The sequence below is a fragment of the Microtus oregoni genome, unplaced genomic scaffold (assembly GCF_018167655.1).
Source record: "Microtus oregoni isolate MIOR12 unplaced genomic scaffold, Mior012 000070F_ref0000104, whole genome shotgun sequence".
Taxonomy (NCBI): Eukaryota; Metazoa; Chordata; class Mammalia; order Rodentia; family Cricetidae; genus Microtus; species Microtus oregoni.
Genome location: NW_024543977.1, coordinates 6,946,684 through 6,972,684, shown reverse-complemented (window position 1 = coordinate 6,972,684; position 26,001 = coordinate 6,946,684). Strand labels below are relative to the sequence as shown.

Genomic DNA, 26,001 nt, shown 5'->3' with positions numbered 1-26,001 from the left:
GGCAGACCTATTTTAATTTTATTATTAACAACAATTTTTGTGCCTGTTTATATTTCTTATCTGCAAAGTAATATTAGTATTGAAAATGGAAGCCAGTCCTGGAGGTGAAGCCCGTAATGCAAACTGCTTGGGGAGTTTGAGCCAAGAGAATCTCATGTTCACGGTCAACTTGGACAATTTAGTGAAACCCTAAACAAAAATGCTTTTAAAGAGGCTGAGGAAAGCTGATGGGCTAGAACTCAGAAGTGGAGTTATGGATAGCAAGTGGAAGGGGCGTAGAAAAAGAAAATTGAATCTCAGTACTTGTCAGAATAGATCCTGGGGTACAACGAGAGCAAAAACAGATGTTCTTGTTTAGCGGAGCTAATTTTCTAATGCCCCTTACCCTCAAGGTGCATAATAGGTATACGATTTTTAAAGAATGTCATGGTGTCTTTGAGTTTTAAAATGTTCACTCATTTGTAATTTGTATAATACTTTTGCTTTTATTTTTCAGTCCAAACCTTATGCATTTGATCGTGTGTTCCAGTCAAGCACATCTCAAGAACAGGTGTACAATGATTGTGCAAAAAAAATTGTTAAAGGTAAACGTTTTAACTTGTCAAGTTCTATCCCAGCAATAAGTAAAATTTGGTTTGTGATCTTTCCCATTTCCCAACATTGCTTTTTCTTTTTCTTTCTTTTTTTTGTTTATTTTTTTTAATATTTATTTATTTATTTATTATGTATACAATATTCTGTCTGTATGCCTGAAGGCCAGAAGAGGGCGCCAGACCTCTTTACAGATGGTTGTAAGCCACCATGTGGATGCTGGGAATTGAACTCAGGACCTTTGGAAGAGCAGGCAATGCTCTTAACCACTGAGCCATCTCTCCAGCCCCATTATTTTTTTTTTAGTTGTTGAGAAAACAATTTCCGCCTCCTCCCCGTTTCCCATTTCCCTCCCCCTCCTCCCATACATTGCCCCTTTTACCTAAGTTAATTAGAAGAAAGTTACAGTAACAAAAATATGAATACCATTAGTTAACCTGTTGTGTTTTCAATTGCCACGTTCTCATATATTGCGCCTAGGGAAGACTGTTTCAGCGCATTCTTGAGAAGCGAGTTTCTTTTCACTATTCATGGGAGAATTTCCAAGGTAGTAGTGTAGAAATGGAACAGAGTAGCTAGATAATTTTCCAAACATTAAGAAATAGGTTTTTTATTCTTATTCCATTGTTCCTTCCTCAGAGGTTTATCTTATGGTCATTAGCAAAAAGTTTATTAGGGATTGCCAAGGGTTAAAAGGAAAGTGACAGCTAGCAGAGTGTTTTTCTAAGACCATAGAACTCTGAGAGCAGAGAGGGTCTGAATGATTAGCTGAAGTTCCTGCTTACTGTAAAAATGCCTTTTATCAAAGGGCTTTTACAATTAAATAGTTGTTTATGATTATTATATTTATTGACAGTTCTAAAAATGCTTAGTTTCAAGCAAATATCTTAAGATATTTACCAGACATATTGGAATTTAATATAAAAAGAAATTAATAAAGGCCAGGCATGGTGGCACAGGTCTTTAAATCCAGGACTTGAAGAACTGAGGTAGCCAAATCTCTATGAGCTCAAAGGTATCCTGATCTATATTGTAAATTCCAGGCCAGTCGAGTCTACACAGTGAGATTCTGTCTCAAAAAAGAAAAAAAAAGTAAATGAGTTAGGATTAAACAGCAGAGTTATCTTAATAACAAGAGAAAGCTGAGTTTAGAGATAAAAGCAGTTTTATAAATGTGATGGGGAAAACTACGGGCATTCTTTTCACAATAATTACATATGGTATATTGAGTGTCAGAGCCAAAATCATCACAAAGAGTGAGGAATGGGGAGGTGGTTTTAGGATCAGACAATGAAATGGATGGATTCGGGCATGTAGAATCATTGCTAGGCAGCGTTAAGGGCCCATTTGAATTTAGCTTCCAGAAGAATTGACTTTACCCATTTGGAGTTTTAGCAGACAAGGACAAAACGGGAGAGAAGAAAGTCAAGAGCAGTGAGGGTATTGTCACTGTAACCTTTCTATTGGCATACCATGGAAGCTAGGGAAGTTATAGTATGAGGGACCATGAAAGACAGTGAGAAAAGATGGTAGAATTAATGGACAAACTGGGTATGCTTGTAATCTCAGCCCTTGGGTGGAAGAGGCAGGAGGATTACCACAACCTGGGCTATCTAGGGAGTTCCAGACCATCCTATGGCTGCATATTAAGACCCTGTGTCTAAAAGTCATAACAAACTGATAAAAGGGGTAGTAGGTTATAGATTCCAGAAGACAAAAGGATTCTTGGACTCCTTCAGTCAGGTGTTAATAGAGGGTAAATATTTAAAATTAAGGTTATAGTGTTGATGTGGTTAGCTAGTAATGAAAGGTCGGAGTCTCATTCTAAAACTGGCGATCATATTAAGTATCTGAGAGGGCAGTTAGTGTCTCAGTCAGATCATATACTGTATGGACTTTAAATCCAACAAGAATTAGAGTGGGAGTAGTATTGGTGAGAGGCAGTGAACTGGGTGCTGAAATGTTTGTAAAATGAGGAAAGATTAATTTGTTTTATAACTGCAACAGAGAGGAACAATGGTATTATACTGTGTTATAGCATCAATAATTTCCCCAAGAGTGTATAATGGACTATAATTATATTGTGTTCTTTGTGACCTACTTGGTATATGTATTTTATGTGGAGGTCACAGGTTAACCTCAGATATTTTCTTAATTGCTATTTTGCTTCTTAAAACAGATTTTTATTTTTAGTGTGTGCTTCTGTATGTCTGTCCATCCATGGATCTATTTCTGTTTGTCTGTGTGAATGTATGCCATGGGTGTACAGGTGCTCATGGAGGCCAGCAGAGGTTATTGGATTCCATCTTCCTTTAGTATGACTAAAGCAAACAGTAAAATGGTGTTAGTGCAGAGTCTTGATCACAAGAGTATTCACCATAGAACTCATTTTTTTCCTGTACATTATATTGAAAAATATTGGCAGTAAAATTATTATAAAAAGCAAAGTCTGGAGTAGATTTGAAGATATGAAAAATTATTACAGTCAACCTCAGGTTGAAAGTCTTTGAAAAATAAGATTATGCCATACCAAACGTATATAACCTACCTACCCTGTTCATTATTCCTTAAACAATACAGTGTAACAACTATGTAGCATTGGCTAACATTTAGTAGATAATTAGATGATTTAAGTAAATGAGAGGGTATAAATAGGTTATATGCAAACATGTCATCTTGTGTAAGAGACTTGAGTACCTGTGTTTTGTGTTTTGGTAGGTCCTCAGAAATCCTAAAACTAGTTCCTCTTGATACTGTTCCTAACTGATAAAAATGCAATTGCTGTTGCCATATTTGAATACTTACATATAATCTTAGCATTTGCTGCCTTTTCCACACTCCAAAGAACATAGACAATAATGAGTGCTTAGTAGATATTTGAACATTACATTACAGTCTCTGTAATTATATAAAATTTTAAAAACTGTGCTTTAAGTCTCAGATGTGTTTGTTACATGTATGCATTTATTGCCCCAGTGTTAAACAACTATATATAGTCTGGCAAATGTATTATGTAGATAGACATTTACTTACAAATATTTACTTAGTTCTAATTGCGAGGTAGCAGAAAAGTTTAGATCATATTGTGAAAGGACATTTTTACTTTAGTTGTTTTAAAATATTTTAATTCTATTTTATATGTTTGGGTGTCCTGCCTTCATGTATGACTGTGCCACACTTGTGTGCCTGGGGTCTGCAGAAGCCAGAAAAGACATTGGATCCCCTGGAGCTAGTTATACTTTTGAGCCTCTATATGGGTACTGAGAATTGAACCCAAGTCTTGGAAAAGCTTTTAACTGCTACGCTATCTCTCCAGCTTCAGAAAGGATCTTTTTAAAAGATCTATTAAAACATTGAATTGTATGTTTAGGTATGTGATTGGTTGAAAGATCTTGAGTAAGGGAGTTTGACATAGGCCTATTGAGAGTTATGTATAAAGTAAGTTAGAATGGGTCTGATACTGTTTGCCCTGCTTCTAAAGAATTGCATAGGTGTTACTATCCCATATGTTGTAAATGTGACTCAAGAAATGATTTTATTCCCCTTAAAAAAAAAAAGAACTTTGGGAAATGTAATATAGTTCAGGGTGCTTGTCTGCCATACACAAAACTCTAGGTTCAGTTCCCAGTGCCACTAAATAAATAAATTAACCAGAACAGAGCGCTGGTGCAAAATCAAAAGAGCATTGAAGGCGTAGTTCAGCGCTTGCCTGCCATGCACAAGACTCTTGGTTCAGTCCCTGATATTATAAAAATAAAACAACAAAAAGAATAACAAAAAAGTAAAAGGTTTTCAAACTTCAATATTTGGAGTTTATTAAATATCTTGTCTGGAAACTAAGTAATAATGCCTTTTTCCCCACTACCCCCTCTGTCCATAGGGTCCTCCAGAATGGCCTCGTAATGATCTGTCCTGTCCCTTTAAGAGATAAGCCCCACCCACTCCCCCCTCTGCTGAGGCAGGCAGATATTCCTTCCTGCTTGCAGCTTGAGTGTCTTCTTTTTTTCCATCTACCTCTCGAAGAGACAGCTTCCTTCTCTACCTTTTCCCCCACCCTACATTTCTGCTCTTCTCCCCTTCTCTCTTTTCCCTCCATAACCCACTAAATAAACATCCAACCTCACCCTGCATGACGTGCCTATCCATGTCTCAGCTGCCTGGCTCCCTGCCCAGGCCCTGCAGCGTGGTCTTTTGCACAGCCCCTACCTGGGACTGGCTGCTCTGGGGCCTGCTGCCTGTCCCCAGTCCTGCAGCATTGTCTCATGGCTCACTGCCTGCTGCAGCCACTCGGGATCCGCAGCATTTTATTTTTACCTTTACAGCCTCTGTGCTGAGATCTTTGGACTGGAAGCTTGAAATAGGACCCATCACAACAGGCTTAATGTCTTCTTTTTTAAGTTAATGGTGTTTCTGAATGTGTACAGTGTTGGAACTTGGTTTGTTTGTTTGGTTGGTTCTCTTTTCCAAAATGATGAGTACAAACAGCTAGGGGCTTTGAGAATGTTCACTAGTAGAGTGCTAGCCTAGCCTGGGCAAGACCAATCGCCTCAGCTGCTCCTTTTACTACTGTCCATTTTTAGTAGACCATGCCCACCCCTCCCCCAAAGGGTCTCTACTAGCCCTGACTGTCCTGGAACTCATTATGTAGACAAGGCTGGCCTCAAGTTCACAAATATGTCTTCCTCGGCTTCCTAAGCACCAGGAATAAAGGTGTGCACCACCTTGGCTGGCGAGTCTTTTATTTTTACTTCTTATAGAACACAGTTTTATACACCCCCCTCCCCCTTTGGGCACCAAAAATCAACGAAAATTCCTGAAGATTTGACATCAAAAGGTCACCCTGAACCAGGCAGTGGTAGCACACAGCTTTAATCCCAGCAGAGGCAGAGATAGGTGCATACTCTGAGTTCGAGGCCACCTGGCCTACAAAGTGAGTTCCAGGACAACTAGGGCTGTTAAACAGAGAAACCCTGTCTTGAAAAACAGAAAAAAAAAACAAAAAACTTTCCCTCTAACCCCCACTTAAGATCCTTGCATGTTAATGATCCTGGGATACCCAAGGTCTTTAATAATTTCTTAGCAAAATTGATTTTGAGTTAGTGTCTTCATTATTATATTGCTGTGAAGAGACACTATGACCGTAGCAAGTCTGTAGTAAGACGTTTCTTTGTATCACCAATTCCCAAATAGTGACACTGAGACTTAATTTAATTATGAAAGCTTGGCCCGTAGTTCAGGCTTTTTCCTAACTAGCTCATATAACTTAAATTTAACCCATTTACATTAATCTATGTTTTATATGTGGCGTTACCTCTCTTCCATCTTGCACATCCTGTTTCCTCTAGGTGTCTCCTGGTGTCTCTCTCCTGCCTAGATTCATCTCCTCTTCTGTCTCTGCCCAGAAGTCCTGCCTGACCTCTTCCTGCCTAGCTATTGGCCATTCAACTCTTTATTAAACCAATCAGAAGGCACCTTGGCAAAGACACATCTTCACAGTATACAAAAATATTTTTCCACAGCATAACTCAGAAAAGAAAGCATTTAATTGGAGGTCTGCTTACAGTATCAGAGGGTTAATCCATTATCATTGTAGTGGGGAAATGTAGCTACTCACATAGATGGCATGGTGCTAGAGAAGTAGCTAAGAACTACATCCTGATCTGTAGGCAGGCAGAGTGACCTTGTACCTGGCTTGGACTTTTGAAACTTGAAAGTGAACTCTTAGTGACACAGTTCTTCCAACAAGACCACATCTCCTCCTGATCCTTACGGACCTTAGCTCGTCTATTGGGGACTAAGCATGCAAATATATGAGCCTGTGGGGGCCAATCTCATTCACATCAGAATTGTGTAATACTCACGGGTGGGTTTGTGAGATTCACGAGCAATTAATTAAGCCTGTTTGTAAAGCTAATTCATACATGTATATTAATTGACAGGGTTTTTGTCTTTTTGGTTTTCCGAGACAGGGTTTCTATGTAGCTCCGGCTGTCTTTGTAGGCCAGGCTGGTCTCTTAACTCACAGAGATCTGCCTCCTGAGCATTGGGATTAAAGGTGTGTACTACCATTGCTGGTCAGTTTTTGTCTTTTAAGACAATAAGACTTTGGAATATAAGTGTAATGAAATGAGCTTTATGTTGGAAAGTTGATCTTAAGCAGTGGATCTTCAAATTTGTTTCTTAATTGGTCACAGAAAATAATCAAGGCCTGAAAGCAATTGCTTGTATGGATCATTACAGAAAGCTACTATTAAATATACCTTAACTTTTAAATATTTATTATTACAATTTTTTAAAGATTTATTTATTATGTATACAGTGTTCTGCCTTCATGCCAGAAGAGGGCACCATAGTCTCATTGTAGATGGTTGTAAACCACCATATGGTTGCTGAGAATTGAAGTCAGGGCCTCTGAAGAGCAGCCAGAGCTCTTAACCACTGGGCCATCTCTCCAGCTCCTATTTTTATTATTTTAAAGTCTCTGTGTGTGCTGTTGTGCACACACTAGTGAGTGCAGATTCCCCTGGAGGCCAAAATCTTTAGATTGCCTGGAAAAAGAGTTAGAAGTGGTTCTAAGCCACCCCATGTGGATGTTGGGAACTGAATTTGGGTCCTGTGGAAGAACAGGAAGCTCCCTTGACAACTGAATTATCTGTCTTAATTAGGGTTACTGTTGTTGTCATGAAACACCATGACCAAAAGCAACTTGGAGGAAAATAGGGTTTATTTCACTCACAGTTTTAGATACCAGTTCATCATCAAAAGCAGTGAGGAGGAACCTAGAGGCAGGAGCTCATGCATAGGTCATGGGGGTATTGCTTACCGCCTTACTTTTCATGGCTTGCTTAGCCTTCTTCCCACCCCCCTTCCCTCGCCCTCAAGACAGTAACAGTCCTGGCTGTCCTGGAACTCACTTTGTAGATCAGTCTGGCCTTGAATACACAGACATTAGCCTGTCTCTGTCCCCCACCCCCACCCCAGAGCTGAGATTACAAGCATGCACCACCAGTGCCTGACTGCTCAACCTACTTTCTAATAGAACCCAGATCCACCAGCCCAGAGGTAGCCTCACCCACAATGGGCTGGTTCCTTCCATATCAATCACTAAGAAAAGAAAATTACCTACTGCCAGGCGATAGTGGTACACAGCCTTTAATCCCAGCACTCGGGAGGCAGAGGCAGGCAGATCTCTTGAGTTCGAGGCCAGCCTGGTCTACAGAGCAAGTTCCAGGACAGGCTCCAAAGCTATAGAGACCCTGTCCAAAAAAAAAAAAAAAAAAAAATCCAAAATAAATAAAAATGTCATACAGGCCTGCCTATAGCCAGATCGTATGGAGGCATTTTCCTAGTTGAGGTTCCCTTCTCTAAGATGACTCTAGCTTATGTCAAGTTGACATAAACTAGCCATCTCTCCGTGCATTCTTTTGATGACTTTACACATTAAACTTTAATCACTTTTTAAGTACTTTATTTAATGTCCCGGAAATACAAGGTCTTTTGTTTTTTCACAGATGTTCTTGAGGGCTACAATGGAACAATATTTGCATATGGGCAAACATCATCTGGGAAGACACACACAATGGAGGTAACATTTCATAGTCTTTGCTTGAATATAGTTTGCAGCATAGATAACTCATCCATTTTGATTTCTTGCAGTTAATTCATCATGCTTAAATGTTTTTATTTACTGTTTATTGTCTTTTCTCATACAAATGATTCAGAAGTGTTGGATTCTAATGAGCTCCTGAGCTTGATAGTAACCTGTACCTATATTTTGTATTATGAAGTCTTTTACTGGTTAGTGTAACTACAAGATAAGGAACATTTTAGAATTAAACATTTGTTTTTCTACCTTGTGGGAAAATTTAGATGATTATAAGTGACTAATGTCTCCTGAATATCTGCTATACTTTTCTAATAAGATTATCCCCTCCCTTCTCAGTTCTGCTCTTTAATACTAGATATGACTGTCCTTTTCTGACTTTGTTCCTAGAAAATAGCCTGAGATCCCTGCTGCAGGCCATCTGGGTTTATCATTTATCTGAATGTACTGTATAAAGTAAATGACAACTTATTTTTGTAATTTTCACAAAATAATAGAAATAAAGACATTCCTAGTATTTGCATAAATTTGATTTAGTGTAGAAAATAATGTGTATTTATATGGAAAGAAATTAAAATCTTCTGTTTATTTTACAAATGCAGATGATCTAAATCTAGTACTTAAAGAACTTAGTTGGTGGCTAAGTGGTGGTGGCCCGTGCCTTTAGTCTTAGCACTCGAAGGCAGAGACAGACAGATCTCTGAGTTTGAGGCAAATGTGGTCTACAGAGCAAAATCCAGGACAGCCAGGGGTATACAGAGAAATCCGGCCTCATAAAAATAAAAAGAAAGAACTTAGTTGGTTTGTGGTTATACGTATTATATGTAATAGCTGAAATTCTTAATTATTTATAGAACAACTTCTACCAAACGAAAAAGCCAGACATAGTTCTTATCTGATTAATTATATATTATTAGAGAGTCAAAGGTTTTGTTTTTCATTTATCTCATAAAATTTGTTAAAAATTCTGCTTTTCTTTTCATGCAGGGTAAACTACATGATCCAGAGGGCATGGGTATTATTCCAAGAATAGTGCAAGATATTTTTAATTATATTTACTCGATGGATGAAAATTTGGAGTTTCATATTAAGGTAAATTCCAATGGGAAAAGTTATTTTCCATAATAGCTGCTTTCTTAAAGTCAATTTCAAAAAGTTGTTGTAGGAGATAAGGTTGAAGGATCATTAGAATTAGCAAGCTGATTCTAGTTCATATGCCATTAGATGACTGCCTGGGTTAGCTAAATCTGTTCTTAGCTTCTCTCCCTGTAAGATTCCCATCACACCTAACTGTTCTGTCTGTTGTGGGCGATTTGTAACAGAAATGGGCTTCTCGTTCTTCCAGCAGCCCTGCAGCACACTTTCCTGTTAGCGTGTGCTCTGCTGCTGGTGTGGTGTCCTAGTCTGTACATCAGTCCTTAGACTGCATCGCTTATAAAGTGAGCACACTGTTGTAGTTTTGGTGAACTGAGGTTTTCTTTGTTTGTGCTTTAGGTTTCATATTTTGAAATATATCTGGATAAGATAAGGGACCTTTTAGATGGTAAGTTAAATTATTGCTCTAATAATTTTAGTACCTATTGCTCTTCTAGTAATAGATGTTCTTAGTAACATGGATGAAACTTCATGAAGTGACATGCTGTACATAAGATAACTTACAGCATATGGGTACTTAAATTTTTTTAAATTTGTTTAAATTTTTTATTTTAAAGGCAATTTTTAAATTTATTTTTAAAGGCAAGTGAAGTTTATTAAGAAGTAAAGGAATAGCTCTTTGTAGCTAGGAGGGAACCTGAACATGAGCTGCCATCATATGGGCAATTCTTAAGTGGTAATGAGAACTTTAAACTAAAAGTTGTAGGCTTAAACCAAATGTTAGTCTCAGTTGTTAGATGCATTGTTCTTCCCTCAGGCCTAATGTTCTTCTTTATAAAATGTGGGTGGTAGAAGTCTGAATGGATCTCAATTCTATATTGCTACTTTAGTTTCCAGATACTCTCCTAGTATGTTAACAAGGCCTTGCTTTTTTATAGTAATACATTTATAATATGCACAGTACATATTTTCTAAGTTTTCCTCCTGTTGAACTGTAAGGGAAGCCTTGCACTTACATTAGTTATTTCATAGCTGATAGTAGAGGTTAGGCGATCTTGCTAATACAGCCTTTCTGTTTCAGTTTCAAAGACCAACCTTTCAGTCCATGAAGACAAAAACCGTGTTCCTTATGTAAAGGTACTTATAGAAGGAATGATTACTATAGAAAGCCCAGCAAGAGGTTTTTAAAAGGATACTAACAATACATTTTAAATTATTCCCTAGGGGTGCACAGAGCGTTTTGTGTGTAGTCCAGATGAAGTGATGGATACCATAGATGAAGGGAAATCCAACAGACATGTAGCAGTCACAAGTAAGTGGAATATTCATTAGTACCAGCTAGGGCATGTCAGTCTTACATTCTTTCAATGAGGATAATGCAATCTATTAATTTCACGATATTTCTAATATAAAATAATGCATATGGGAAATCATTAGTGAAAGAACTGTATTTATAGTTGCTTGCTAATTTTGTTGCAGATATGAATGAACATAGCTCTAGAAGTCACAGTATATTTCTGATTAATGTAAAACAAGAGAATACACAAACGGAACAGAAACTGAGTGGAAAGCTTTATCTGGTTGATTTAGCTGGCAGTGAAAAGGTAAACCCTCTCTTGAAATTCTGATAGATTCTTAGGCATTTCTGTAAACTTTACTTTAAATCGAAATTATATGCTACCTATTATTGTATCCTGAGAACTTGTGAAATTGGACTTGGTTATCTGAGAATTGTAACTGTTGATACCAGTGCTATGTGATAACTGAATAATCTGTTTCTAAGTTACTGTCATTGACTATATTTGATTCAGTCAGTAGATACACTGTTTGAATTAAGATGTATGTCCTTATTGACAAATTGTTAACATGCCCTTGCAACTTTATTTTCTATCCCTGTCTGCAACCTTTCTGGTTTGGTTTTACAGTTGTCCCTTGGTATCATGGGGGATTGGTTTAGGACCCCTCAGACTACCCTCATTAATATACCAACATCCACAGGTGCTCAGGTCGCTTATAAAATCATACAGTGTTTGCATAGACCCTACACACATTCTTTTATATATTTGTACTCTAGATTACTACTAATATCTATTGTAGTATAAAGACCACATAAATGGATGTTAAACTATATTGTTTAGAGACTGTTGACCAGAGACCAAGTTTATATATATTCAATACAAATGCAGTTTGTTTTGGAATGTTTCTTATCTTTGACTAGTTGAGTTCATGGGTGTAGTTGTTTTTATTACTCTTTGTTCTTTGGGGGCCTGCCACCCAGCTCCTAAACAAATATAGGAGGTTTAGCCAGGCGGTAGTGGTGCACGCCTTTAATCCCAGCACTCGGGAGGCAGAGGCAGGCGGATCTCTGGGAGTTCGAGGCCAGCCTGGTCTAGAAGAGCTAGTTCCAGGACAGGAACCAAAAAGCTACGGAGAAACCCTGTCTCAAAAATCAAAAATAAAAAAAATAATAAAATTAAAAGAAAAACCCTCAAATATAGGAGGCTTATTCTTACTTGTGAATGCCTGGCCTTAGCTTGGCTTATTTCTAGCCAGCTTTTCTTAAATTATCCCATTTATCTTTTGCCTCTGTACTTTTACCTTTCTCTATTCTGTTTGTCTTTTCTTTCCTTTCTTATTCTGTGTCTGGCTGGGTGGCTGGATGACTGGCCCCTGGCATCCTCCTTTTCTCCCTCCCTCCCTTGTTCTATTCCTATTTATTCTCTCTGCCTGGCAGCTCTGCCTATTTCTCTCTTCTACCTAGCTACTGGCTGTTCAGCTCTTTATTAGACCAGTTAGCTGTTTTAGACAGGCTTCACAGAGCTTCACAGAGGTAAACAAATGCATCATAACAGAATGCAACACTTGTTTGCATTATTATACAAATATTCAACAACACAAACAAATATAACACATTTTCAACTAATAGTCCACAACACATGGATATAGGAGGGTCAGCTGTACCAACGGGGAATTTTGCTTTATTATTATGGTACTATATGATTCTAATTTTAGTCTACAAAAAAAATGACTATAGTGTCCTTGTTTTTTTTAATTGTTTGTGTACTTGTTTTTTAAATCACAGGTTAGCTTATGTAGTATTTTAGAACTGTGTTTTTTTTATTTTTACCAGTTATGACGTCTTTTAAACTTAGTTGATTTTCAGTTTCTTGTAGCACAATTAATAAAAACAAGAGACAGATATTAGGGTTCAGGCTGAAGATCAGAAAAACAAAGTGGCCAGCCACTGACTCTTACCCCTACCTCAGACTAATCCTGCTTTCCCAAACGCTCAAACTGAGACTGAGAATGAGACCGGTCTCCTCCTCTTATCTTCCTCTCTGGTGCTGGGATAAAAGAAGTGTGCCACCACTGCCCGGCCTCTATTGCTGACTAGTTTTGCACTCTGATTTTCAGGCAAGCTTTATTTATTAAAATACAAATAATATACCACTATAGTTTCTTATTTCCTCATGTAGCAAAGAGATTAACAATGAAAACTACAAATTTAAATGTAAATTTGTTACTGTCAAAAGCACACTAAAAACATTTAATATTTCTTTAATCACATTATTATTATACAATTAGTTGTTCGCCAAGGTTCTTGGAATAGTAAGTGTGCAAGGAATATTAGTTCCTCAGTATGAATACCATTTTTCCTCTGTAATTTTATACTGCTGTTTATTGATGACTTTTTAGAAAATTGGAAGAAAATTACCTTACATTAATATAAATTTGCTTTATTATTGTGTAATCTTTTTCATAGGTTAGTAAAACTGGAGCTGAAGGTGCTGTGCTAGATGAAGCTAAGAACATCAACAAATCACTTTCAGCACTTGGAAATGTCATTTCTGCTTTGGCAGAGGGCAGTGTGAGTATACATGCCTGTTAGCTCCCTGTTCTGAGACTATACATGTGCAGAAATGTCAATCTGAATAAGTGTGTATGCTGTCTTCTGAGCTTAGTATGTGAATCCTAGCTCCTCTCTTAAAATCAAATAGTTAAAATAAATAAGCCAGCCAGGCCTGGGAAAGCACATCTGATCACAGCGCAGAAGTGAGGTAATTTATAGTTACAGAACTTAACCCCAGCACTTGGGAGGCAGACAGAGCTGTACACAGAGAAACCCTGTCTTAAAACACCACAAAAATAAATAATAATAATAATAATATTAATAATAATAATAAAATAAAAAAGGGGGGAGAGAGAGAAAGAAAAGTTATAGAACAATTTCTATTGTACAAAAACTCACTGGTTTTGTGTTTTCTTGGTTTCTGTTTGTAGACCTACGTTCCATATCGAGATAGTAAAATGACCAGAATTCTTCAAGACTCATTAGGTGGCAACTGCAGGACCACTATTGTCATCTGCTGCTCTCCATCATCATACAATGAGTCTGAAACAAAATCAACACTCCTCTTTGGTCAAAGGTTTGTTGTTAAATACAAAATCTAAGGCCAGGCAGTGGTCGCACACACCTTTCATTCCAGCATTCAGGAGGTAGAAGCAGGCAGGTCTTAGTGAGTTTAAGGCCAGTCAGGGCTATGAAAACATACTCTTTCTCCAAAAAAAAAGAAAAGTCTAAAGATACTTGTGCATAAAGGTTATTATGTCAGATAGCTACTACTCAAATCCAAATCTATACATTTTTATCAGACAGCTAGATCCTGTACTTTTCAAGCAAGATATAGGTAATATGTATTAGATCCCTTATTTTAGACTGATGAGCTTTGACTTTTCATAAATATTAAAATTAATTTTGAAATTTAGTCACATTTTTGTGGGAGTCTAATTTCCCATTGATGAAAGTAAACATTTGAACCAGATGATAATGTAAAAGCTTGTCTATTTATGAGCCTGTATTAAGTTCGCTGACATACCTAACAGACTCAAAGTAATGTACATGAAATGGCTACTATAGGAAAATCAATGACATTATTTTAGAGCTGCAATAATAAGAAGTACCTTTTCTTAGTTTTGATTGTTTGTGTGTTTGTTTTTGTTTAATGTTACCAAAGACTTCGGGCTGACAAGTTAATTTGGGTTGTCAATAGATAATACTCTTATATGATATCTTTTGTTGTTTATTCTAAGAACAAATAGATAATCTTGGACAAATTGTTACTTAGCTATACATAGGATGTCAACTAACAATCCTTTGAGTCATACCCTCTTTTTTGTAATTACTATTCTTTCTTAATTATTTCCATAATTGCGTCTCTTAGGGCCAAAACAATTAAGAACACAGTCTGTGTCAATGTGGAGTTAACTGCAGAGCAGTGGAAAAAGAAGTATGAAAAAGAAAAGGAAAAAAATAAGACTCTACGAAACACCATTCAGTGGCTCGAAAATGAACTCAACCGATGGCGTAATGGTAATAATTTAAAGATTTGTCATTTAGATTTTCTCACTTGGGGCTATTTTACATACTTGAGATTTTTATAGGAATGTTAAACGAAAATAAAACCTATTTTCAGTTTTTAAGCAGGTTTCCATCTTCAAGTAAAGATCACAATCTGTCATTAAATGTTTACTTAACAATAGCCGCTACAGTATCGTAAGGTGCCTAGGTTAGAAAGGAGTCAGTAACAGGCAAGATTTGATGGATTTCAAATAAGCGAGTAAGATGAGTGTGATCAGATGTCCAGATCTTAGAGACAGAGCTTTGTGGTACATGCGTAGCACTTGGGAAGCAGACCTCAATGACTTTTTAAGATTGGTCCTGCCTAGCCTATGTAACAGTGCCTTGTATAAAATATGTATACATACTTACACACACACACACACATTACATTTATATATATTTATATATGAAACCTAGCTGGGAGTGGTAGCACACGATTTTAGTCCCAGCTTTTGTGAGACAGGGTCTGGTCAACATGACAAGACTACCAATCTCAAAAACAAACAGAAACCTCAAGAACAGAGCAGAAAGAAAAGTTGCTAAGAGCTGCTGACATTGAGTAAAAGGAGGAACAGAGAAGACTTGTGAAATGGGACTTGCTACCCATCACTTTGCAAAAACGTTAATCTCAACAGGTGAAAAATAGAACTTGATAGAGTTTAATAATAAGCAAAGTTTCAATAAATCTCTTAGATTTCTTTTGTCTCTGTATTCCTTACCCAAGATAGGGAGAAAGCAAAGGAAATAAGTGTACATTAGACCCCCTCTACATTATATCTCACACAGATGCCTACAGTCCCATCCCAGTGCCAGTTGGGAATTTATAGCCTTGGGCTTTAAGTCTGCTAAATGGACTCCTGTCTCCAACATCAGCAATCTCAACATCAGCTCTCAGCAGCAGACAGGCCTCATTGGTGCACCACTGCAGAAGCCCCGGGCTTTTGAACCATATGTAATATTCTGTCCATCATCTCTGGATGGGCTGTTGCTGGTCTTTCTTGAACAAATATAATCTGCAAAAGCTAGAATAAGTAGTTAGTTCTTCAAATGCTGACATATATGATAAGGATCATTCAGGAAAACATGGCACTGCAGAGATAGAACAGAAAGTGCCGGTGGTTGACCCTGAAGAAATAGAGATGAGCGAATCGTCTGATAATTCAGAGTAGCTGTTGTAACCAAGCTATGAAAATTGCAAAGTGTAGAAAGACAGTTGAAGGAAGTGAAAACATTGACTAGAACGAGAAATTAAAGTACATTTTAAAGTTGAAACAGCTCTGTGCTAAACGTGGCAGTGGAGAGCACCGACAGCAGACTACGTCAGACGAGCAGAGGGAGAAGAGTGTGTGCGAGCTTTAGATGTGCAGATTTGTAGTAACCATTTCATTGTCTTATTTTAGGGGAGACAGTGCCTATTGATGAGCAGTTTGACAAAGAGAAAGCCAATTTGGAGGCTTTCACAGCAGATAAAGATATTACTATTACCAATGATAAACCAGCAGCTGCAATTGGAGTAGCTGGCAGTTTTACAGATGCTGAAAGAAGGAAGTGTGAAGAAGAAATCGCTAAATTGTATAAACAACTTGATGACAAGGTACATTTCATATACCTTGTTTTATGTTTTCTGTTTTGTTTTAGAATGCTGTTGATCAGTATTTTTATTTAATTTCAGTTTGTGGTCTACATCTTCCTTTATTTCTCTTAGCTTTTAGAAAGCCATGATATTGCCAGGTGTGATGGAACATGCTGAAATTCTTGCACTTGGGAGGTGGAGGCAGGAAGACCAAGAATATGCTAGCCTTGATTATATAGTGATTTTGAAGTTAACCTGGTTGTATGAGACCCACAGTGATTGTAGGGGGTTGGGGAATCATGTTAACGGAAAACTTAAAAGCTGACTTCAAGGGCTTGGGGATATAGTTAAGTCGTAAAATGTTTGCATTGCATGGGGCTTTGGATTCCGTTAGCAACACCAGGGAAAGAAAATACAATATCAGTTCTGTGTAGAAATTGTATATAAACAAACTGCTCCATATGATGAGGGCATACCTATAATACTAGCATACAAGAAGCTAAGGCAGGAGAATCACCAGTTTGAGGCCAGCTGGAGATACCCTATTTTAAAAACAAACAACAGTAACAAAAAATCAGAACATGGCTCCTTGGTAGAGTGCATGCTACTTGCCTAGAATGATCTGGACATCCTACCTACCCCTTAAAAACAGACAAAATGTAATAGGATAATTTGGCATTGGGTCACTGAAGAATCATAATAAAGCAACCATTTAAAATTAGGGATCTGAAGACCTTCATAAGAGATCATGGAAGAGAAGAGAGGAAAGGACAAAGAATAGAGGGTTGTTATCTTCCCTGCTTACATCACTTAGCAAAAAGACAGGCATAAACACAGTGGAAATAGAACATAGTTTGGTTTGATTTGATTTGGTTTGTGGTTTATGTTTTGTGTATGTGTGTTTTGTTTTGGTTGGTTGGTTGGTTGGTTGGTTTTGCGAAACAGGTTTCCCTGCGCAACTCTGGCTCCTGAAACTTACTCTGTAGATCAGGCAGGCTGGCCTCAAACTCAGAGATCCACCTATCTCCACCTCCCAAGTGCTGGGATTAAAAGCATGTATCACCACCACCCAATGGTTTTGGGTTTTGAAGAGACTACATAACCATTATTTTCAGTAGTAACTTAAATAATAACTAATTTTTTAGCCTTTAAAGTTATTCCATAAACTTTGGACCTTTTCTTGGTTGTACAGCAAATGGCACATTATTAATGAAGAAAAGCCTTCCCTTTTCAATTTTCCTTAGGAATTTAATTCAGGTGGTGGTGGCGCACACCTTTAATCCCAGCACTTGGATTTGGGAGGCAGAGGCAGGCGGGTCTCTCTGAGTTTAAGGTCAACCTGGTCTATAGGGAGAGTTCCAGGACAGCCAGGGCTACACACAGAAATCTGATCTCAAAAAACAAAACATATTCTGTGGACTGTTTCAGAGGAGTTAGTGTTGGATTTTTTTTTTTTTTTTCGAGACAGGGTTTCTCTGTGGTTTTGGAGCCTGTCCTGGAACTAGCTCTTGTAGACCAGACTGGTCTCGAACTCACAGAGATCCGCCTGCCTCTGCCTCCCGAGTGCTGGACGAGTTAGTGTTGGGAGACAAGCCACATTATAGTCCACTTTGCTAACGGGATCCTTTACATTTTTAGGATGAAGAGATTAATCAACAAAGTCAACTGGTGGAGAAATTGAAGACGCAAATGTTGGATCAGGAAGAGGTGGGTTAAGTGCTCTCAGAATGGCTTTAGTGTTTATCATCTGAAGATAAAGGAATCTAAGGAGCTCAGATTGTGTTAAGTATTATACTTTTAAAGTTGTTGAGTGTGTACATGCTTAATTGTCAATGTACTATGAGATTAATCATTGCTTATATTGAATGAAGCAGAGACTGATTTCCTCCTTTAAATGCTTTTTGTTGCTTGGTTTTGAAGTTTGAGTTTCCTCTTATGGAAGGGAGAAGACAGCTTCTACAAAATGTTTATTTTTGCCAGCTGTAGTGATTTATAATCATCATAAGCCTATAATCTCAGAAGTAGGGGTACTATGGCAGGGGATTTCCAAATTTAAGGCCAGCAAAGACTTCATAGTGAGCCCCTTTCTCAGAAACAACAGTAGTGAAATTTTGGACCACCGTATGTCTTTGAGCTTTTTAACTAGACTTCTCTCATGGCTTGCTCAGCCTGATTTCTTACAGCACCCAGAGCCCCCAGCCCTGAGTTGGTACCAGCTCCTCTGGGACAGGTCCCTCTCACATCAATCAAGAAAATTCACCGTAGCCTTGCTCACAGGCCTGTCTGGTAGGGACATTTTCTCAGTTGAGGTTCCCTCTTCTGAAATGAATCTAACTTGCATCAAATTGTCATAGCCAGCATGGGCTGAAGAGATGGCTCAGCGATTAAAAGCTCTGACTGCTCTTCCAAAGCACCTGTGTTCGATTCCCAGCACCCACATGGCAGCTCCCAACTGTCTGTAATTCCAGTTCTAGGGGATCTGACACCCTCACACAAACATGCAGGCAGAACACCCAGTGTACATTAAATAAAAAATAAATAAATCATTTTTTTTAAAGCCAACATGCTGGACAGTGGTGGCACATGCCTTAAATCCCAGTACTTAGGAGGCAGAAGCAAGTGGGTTGATCACTTACTTTCAGTCCAGCCTGGTCTACAGAGCAAGTTTCAGGACAGCCAAGGCTACACAGAGAAACCCTCTCTCAAAAAACAAACAACTAGCCAGTATAATAGGTATAAAACCAAACATTTACATATAATAAATCATAAAGAAATTTATTTTAGAACAGTTCTTTGGTATGCATTTATTCTTGCTATTAAAAATGAAAGCAGATTTGAATACTAATGAATGCCTCACCTTTTGTTTCTGTTTTCTGAGATAGGGTTTCTTTGTATAACAGCTCTGACTGTCCTGGAACTTGATTTGTAGATCAAATTGGCCTCAGATTCACAGAGATTGGCCTGCCTCTGCCTCCCAAGCTCTGGTATTAAAGGTGTGCCCCACCACCGCCCAACCGCATGCCAGTTTTTAAAATCAAATATTCTAGCCTGGTAGTAGAACTGCACGCCTGTAATCCCAGCACTCGGGAGGCAGAGACAGGTAGATCTCTTGAGTTCAAGGCCAGCCTGATCTATAGATAGAATTCAGAGACATGGAGGACTACACAGAGAACCCCTATCTTGAAAAGCCGTAATAATAATAAATTCTAAAACATTACCACCATAAGTTTGATATTTACATATTGGGAGAATAATAGTCTAAAATAATACCACCATAAAATTAGATATTTATATTTTGGGAGATGATGGTAGAAAAATATTGTCTTTATTTTCCATAAATAAATCACCTTATTTCTATAAGAGCAGAAACCTTTATATGCACAATAAAAACACTGTCGTTAATAACATACAGTCTTGGGACCTGAGCCCAGATATCTAGAGTTCTTTGATCATACAGGCTTGGGGATGGTTACATATTACATGTTCATATCTTAGACTGTCAAGTTACATGCTGTAAAATGGAGGTGGTGTGTGTGTGTGTGTGTGTGTGTGCCAGAAACACCTGATTTAGTTCTTGATTAGTTTTGATTTCCTTTTGGACATTGATCAGAAACTTTTACTGGTGATACATTTTTCTTAGCTCTATGCCAGGTTGTTACTCAGAATTTAAAAGCTAAGACTAAACCATTGTTATGAAAGATAGTTTCTGAACACATTGACTTAGTCATTGTATTAATTAGGGTTCTCTAGAGGAACAGAACATTGAAGGGGATTTATCAGAATGCATTACTCTAGAATGTAGTTCAGCTAGTTTAACAGCAGCTGTCTACCAACAGAATATCCAAGAATCTATTAGTTGTTCGGTCCACAAGGCTGGATGTCTCAGCTGGTCTTCAACATATAACAGAATTGCAAAGAAGTGGTCTCCAATGCCTGCTTTGAAGGGGTGGACTTAGCAACCAGAGTGAGAGTAAGAACTTCCTTCCCAGATTAAAAGTGGACTGTCCACCTTGAAAGAGCTGGACTAGAAATGGGCCTTCCTACTTCAAATGATTTAAATTTGAAAAAAAAAAATCCTTCACAGGTATACCCAGCCATTTATTTGGGTTTTAATTAATTCCAGATATAATCAATTTGACAACCAAGAATAGCCATCACAGTTGTTAGTAATTGTGTAATTTTCAATGTGACTCTTTTTGGAAATGTGAATGTCACATGAATAAAACATACTTTTACTCCTTCATGCTGTCTTCCTACACCCAGTCTGTGCCATCTTTCATCTTATTTCTCATGATTTAGTCTGGATCCTTATTTCACCCAATACAGTGGAGATAATTGAAAAATAGTCCCTATTTAAGGTGTTTTGAGAAGCTGAAGGAATAGAATTGACTATAAACTCCAGTAGACTGAATATCTGTCATCAGGAAAATCAGTTTATCTTTATGGAGTATTAAGACACAGTCTTGCTTTTTAGCCTGGAACTCCACATTGAGCCCATGCCTGGTGTCTTCTTATTTACTTCAGCCATAGCAGTGGTCTTGGAGGGACGCTGTTAGCATTTGGGATTTGATAATTTTTTACTCTTCTGTTCTTTGTACTGTGTGGGACATTTAGCATTCATTATTCCTGTTTTCTAATGCTATCAATAGCCATTATTAACATTCCCATGTGTTTCCAAATGTTTTTGCTGAAAAGTAACTGACCTGGATGATCCTTTTTCTTCTCTCCAGTTCAAGCTTTAATATGCTGAAATATTTCTGAGGCATAACTTAGAAGCCACCCTTAGTTCCCTAAAGCAGATCTAAGTTCTTGAGAGATGATTTACTTTGATTTCATGTGTATATCTGAGTGCCTGCATATATGCATGTGTAGCGTGTGTGTGCCTGGTGCCCTTAGAAAACAGAAGGCATTTGATTCCCTGACATTGGAGTTAGAGTTAATTTTGTTCTTCCTGATATGGGTGGGTGCTAGATTCTGAGTTCAGATCTTACGGAAGAACAGCAAGTGCTCTTCAGTGTGAGCCATGTCTCCAGCTCCAGATCTAAATGTTTAAAGAACAAATCATTTTGGACTTGGACTTGGGGTTTTAAACATGGTACTCACAAGTCTAGAATCCTCTTCCTTTTAATTTTTTAAAATTTATTTACATGACTAAAGTCTACTTCTTAGCTTCTCCATGAATACCATCCAGGAAGATATTCCTTTTCTATGGTCTGCTGTCTCTTCTATGCTTTAAACTCTGCCTTGTATTGCCCTTATTTTCCTGGACTTCAGTTTAGTAGATTTCTCAAAGACAGAGTGTTCTTTTCTCCCTTTCTGTACTCCACAAAGTGTAGCCGAGTACCTGCACATGTAGGTCTTCTATGTATCAGCATCTTTGATATTGCTACTTTTCATCTCTCATTTTTGTAAATCTTTAAGGAAATGAATCTTGTCTCACGAGTTTGTTAAAATTCTGTTTTACTCTTTCATACAGCTTCTGGCATCAACCAGAAGGGATCAAGACAACATGCAAGCTGAACTGAATCGCCTACAAGCAGAAAATGATGCCTCCAAAGAGGAAGTCAAGGAAGTTTTACAAGCCTTAGAGGAACTGGCTGTTAACTATGATCAGAAGTCTCAGGAAGTTGAAGACAAAACCAAGGAATATGAATTGCTTAGTGATGAATTGAATCAGAAATCTGTAAGATAAGTTTGGTTTTATTTATACTTAAGTATAAGTTATGTTAAATGAAAAGTTATTTTAGTAAGCTATTCCTATATATTCCTAAGATATTGGTAATATCAGCTCTCAAGACAGTCAGGTCTCACCCTAACTTGTTACATAGAAACCCTAGGAGGTAGAGCAACAGGGTTATAATTTTCATTCCTAAAAGTATTTGATACATAATTTAATTGTTAATTTAAATGATGTTGGCTATTTCTAATGTTAGGAAAAAATAACACACATTTTACTAAAACTATCGATGATCAAACTCAAATTAAGAAATATGCATATGACGGTGGTGGTGCACGCCTTTAATCCCAGTACTTGGGAGGCAGAGGCAGGCGGATCTCTGTGAGTTCAAGACCACCCTGGTCTACAAGAGCTAGTTCCAGGACAGGATCCAAAACCACAGAGAAACCCTGTCTCGAAAAAAAAAAAAAAAGAAATATGCATATGAGAAAATAGTAAATGTAACCAGATGTTGTGGCATGTGTCTTTAATTATAGCACTAGGGAAGAGAGACAGAGAGATAGCTGCAAACTTCAGGACAGCCTGAGCTATACAGTGATCACCTGTCTCAGCAAAGCCAAGAGAGAGGAAGGGAGGGAGGAAGTGCCATCTAATTGAGTTATTCAGAGTGTTATGCGTACATTATTTTGAATAATTATTGTTTTGCTCACTGGAATACTAACTGTTTGCACATGGAGCAGTAGCCTTTGCAGCACAAGGAATAGGACGTCAAGGTTATGTAGCAGATAGAGATTTATGTGGGTTGCTTACTTCCTGGAGTGACATCAGAAATAGCAAATAGCTATTATTATTTCAACAACACTGATCCTATGTTCCAGATGTTAATATGTGACTTTCTGCTTAGAAATCAATACCTAGATGTATTCAGTATTGGTGTCTGCCGTATCTTTCCTACCTGTGCTCTCGTGTCTGAAAGAAACTAGTCAGTACTAAGAAATAAAGCCTTTACAAAGACTTACTGCTCCTGAAATGTTATCAAATAGCACCTTTAAAAGATTTGCCTTTTGTGAGTTGCTATGAAATAGTGCCTTGAAAGGCTAAAGTGATGGCTCAGTGTTTTAAAGCATTTGTTGCTCTTTCAGGACCAGGTTTGATTCCTGGCACCCACATAGTGGCACACAAACCACCAACACTCATACACATTAAAGTAAATCTAAAAAGACATAGAGCTTATAAATAAAGGTTTACTGCTTCAGATGTTCGTTTTCTATTTTCAATCTCCAAAGTTAACAGTTAGATTTTCATAGTTTGTTGCCAAGGATATCTAAGAGTGTTGTAATTCTTCCCCAGTTGAATTATTTTAGCAAACCTAAATGCTATTTAGCAAAACAACAGGTGAATCTTAGAGGTAGTAAGTTGGCCTTTGTCCACTGATTTTGGTATTTAATACTGTTGTATTTGTAGCATGGATGTGGAACTGAAATCTCCAGATGTTGTTGCTTATATGTTCAAGCAGTATTGTGTTTAGATAGTAAAGAAAATACCTGGGAGTTTGATTTTTGGTAGAAACAGTATATACTAAATTATGAAACATGGATTAGAGCTAGTATACTGTAAACTGGGAGAGGTGTTCTGCTGATAACTAGAAACTAAAGGAAATGACCAACCAGTAGAAGAAACAGGCAGTTGAATGATGGCACCTGTACTCAAATATTGACTTAAAGTCAGCAAATTGCATTAAACATGCTACATTTGATATTTGATGTATCATTTTAACATGGGCCAAATTGGATTATACTCTTTAAAATGTGATGATTTTGTAGCTGATAACCAGATACTATTTTAAATGTACAGTTAGAGTAATTAAAGTCAATAGCATTGATTCATCCCTAGCTCCTAGGTAATTGCTTATATCATAGTAGTAAGAATAATTATGATTAGGTAAATTATTTTTAGTGGGCATGTACAAAGTAAATAAAGGAAGCATACTAACTGCATAGAAAGCTGTAGCATGAATAATAAAAACCCAGGGACAGATTGGGGTTCAACCTGAAGATCAGAGAAGCGAAGCAGCCAAGCCACTGGAGAGCTCTTACCTCTATGAAGTCTTCACATTGAAAAAGAGCAAGTTCCTGTCTCATCCTGTTTTATATTCCTCTCTAGTGCTGGGATTAAAGGCATGCACCCACCTCCTGACCTCTATGGCTAACTAGTGTGGCTGCTGGGATTAAAGCTGTGTGCCACCACTACCTGGCCTGCATGGCTATTTTGCTTTCTGATCTTCAGGCAAGCTTTATTTATTAAAACACAAATGAAATATCACTACAGAAAGCAGTTTTCCAAAACCAGGGAATAGCGTTCTAAACATTAATGTGCTCAGACTAATTTTAAAAGATAAACAAAAATGTAGTAGTAGATGATAGTAGTACCTAGTTAATATGAAGTTCCCCACTTCTATATTAAAAAAATCCAACCTGAGGAACTTAGTGAATTGATAACACTTTATACCAGCTTTTATTGAGATATATGAATAGAACGTGCCTGCTTTACATAGTATGAAGTCTTATTTTTTAAGCTTGAGATAGAAGCTGTCATTATTCATTATAGATCAAGAATCTCAAAGCAAGAAATAAACGTTTTTGTAAGGACTATAATGACTATTTGAAGAGCCTCATCTATACTGTTTTCATTCTGGCAGGCAACTTTAGCAAGTATTGATGCTGAGCTTCAGAAACTGAAGGAAATGACCAACCACCAGAAGAAACGAGCAGCTGAAATGATGGCATCATTACTAAAAGACCTCGCAGAAATAGGAATTGCTGTAGGAAATAATGATGTGAAGGTAATGCGGTTATTGACTATTCCATGTAATTTCTGTGGCTTACTGTGTTGTGTGTGCATTATTGTGCAGGTGAAGATGCACATGTTTTCAGGTGTGTGGCAAGGTCAGGGGTCAATCTTGGGTATTGTTCCTCAGCACCCATTCACTCTAGAGTTTTCTTTTCCTTTGTATCTTACCTTGTTTTTTGAAATAAGTCTCCCAATGAGACCTGGAATTTCCTACAGGGACCCTTATCTACCTTCCTCCCAAGTACTGGGAATACAACTATGTACCCACTACACCTGGCTGTTTTTTGTTTTGAATGTTGGTATTTTTAATGTGGATTTTAAAAAAATGCTCAGGCTTTTGTGTTTTACTGACTATGCTGTATCCTCAGTTCTGCTATTTGTTTTTTCACAAAGTTCTTGTTACACCTGCTAACCTCATAAACATGTGTGTTAGGTGGTATTAACTACAATTTTGTTTGTTTTTTTTTATTTGTGTGTGTGAATTTTTACCATGTGTGTACGTACATCTGTCTCTGGAGAGCAGAAGATACCTTGGAGTAGAGTTAATAGACTGTTGTGACACCCCATTGGGTGCTGGCAACCCAGTTCAGCTCCTAGAGGAGCCACAACAAGCACTGTGAACACTGAGACATCTCTCCAGCCCGTAACTGATTTAAATAGATGAAACAAGAGGAGTAGACCCAGGGCACAGAAATAGAATATTCACTAAGCACCTCATTGGGCCATATTGGATTCTTTTCTCAAATGTGTAAAGGTGGTTCTTCTCCTCCTCCTCCTCCTCCTCCTCCTCTTCTTCGTGGTGTTCGTGATGTTTGATTGAGACAGATTCTCATTTGGTACAGTTTGGAAAGCAGGCTGTTCTTGAATTTACAGCGATCTGACTGCCTCTGCCTCTCTAGTTACGGGATTGAGGTATTTGCTACCACATGATCCTAGCTTTAACTTACTTCTTGTTTTTCTCACAGCAGCCAGAGGGAACTGGTATGATAGATGAAGAGTTCACTGTTGCAAGGCTCTACATTAGCAAAATGAAATCGGAAGTGAAAACCATGGTGAAGCGCTGCAAACAGCTAGAAAGCACACAGACTGAGAGCAACAAGAAAATGGAAGAAAATGAGAAGGAGTTAGCAGCATGCCAGCTTCGCATCTCCCAAGTATGTGTTACAGAATGTTTTTCATGTCTCTAAAAAGCTAATGTATAAATTTTATTA

The 26,001-nt window shown here is 37.8% G+C and overlaps 1 protein-coding gene across 2 annotated transcripts in view; it reads left to right on the top strand.

The window, feature by feature from the left end:
• Positions 1–26,001, top strand: part of Kif5b (kinesin family member 5B) — a 47,389-nt gene that overhangs the window by 6,962 nt on the left and 14,426 nt on the right. The window contains exons 2-16 of one of the 2 annotated variants that reach the window (XM_041641492.1): positions 497–584; positions 8,103–8,176; positions 9,182–9,286; positions 9,689–9,737; positions 10,371–10,426; positions 10,514–10,601; positions 10,769–10,893; positions 13,053–13,157; positions 13,571–13,716; positions 14,512–14,660; positions 16,091–16,284; positions 17,902–17,970; positions 21,740–21,946; positions 24,639–24,782; positions 25,759–25,944. In XM_041641492.1, the coding sequence (XP_041497426.1) occupies positions 497–584; positions 8,103–8,176; positions 9,182–9,286; positions 9,689–9,737; positions 10,371–10,426; positions 10,514–10,601; positions 10,769–10,893; positions 13,053–13,157; positions 13,571–13,716; positions 14,512–14,660; positions 16,091–16,284; positions 17,902–17,970; positions 21,740–21,946; positions 24,639–24,782; positions 25,759–25,944 (1,785 nt within the window). Of the gene's footprint in view, positions 1–496; positions 585–8,102; positions 8,177–9,181; positions 9,287–9,688; positions 9,738–10,370; positions 10,427–10,513; positions 10,602–10,768; positions 10,894–13,052; positions 13,158–13,570; positions 13,717–14,511; positions 14,661–16,090; positions 16,285–17,901; positions 17,971–21,739; positions 21,947–24,638; positions 24,783–25,755; positions 25,945–26,001 lie in introns of both variants that reach the window. The other variant, XM_041641491.1, reaches the window with a different exon arrangement.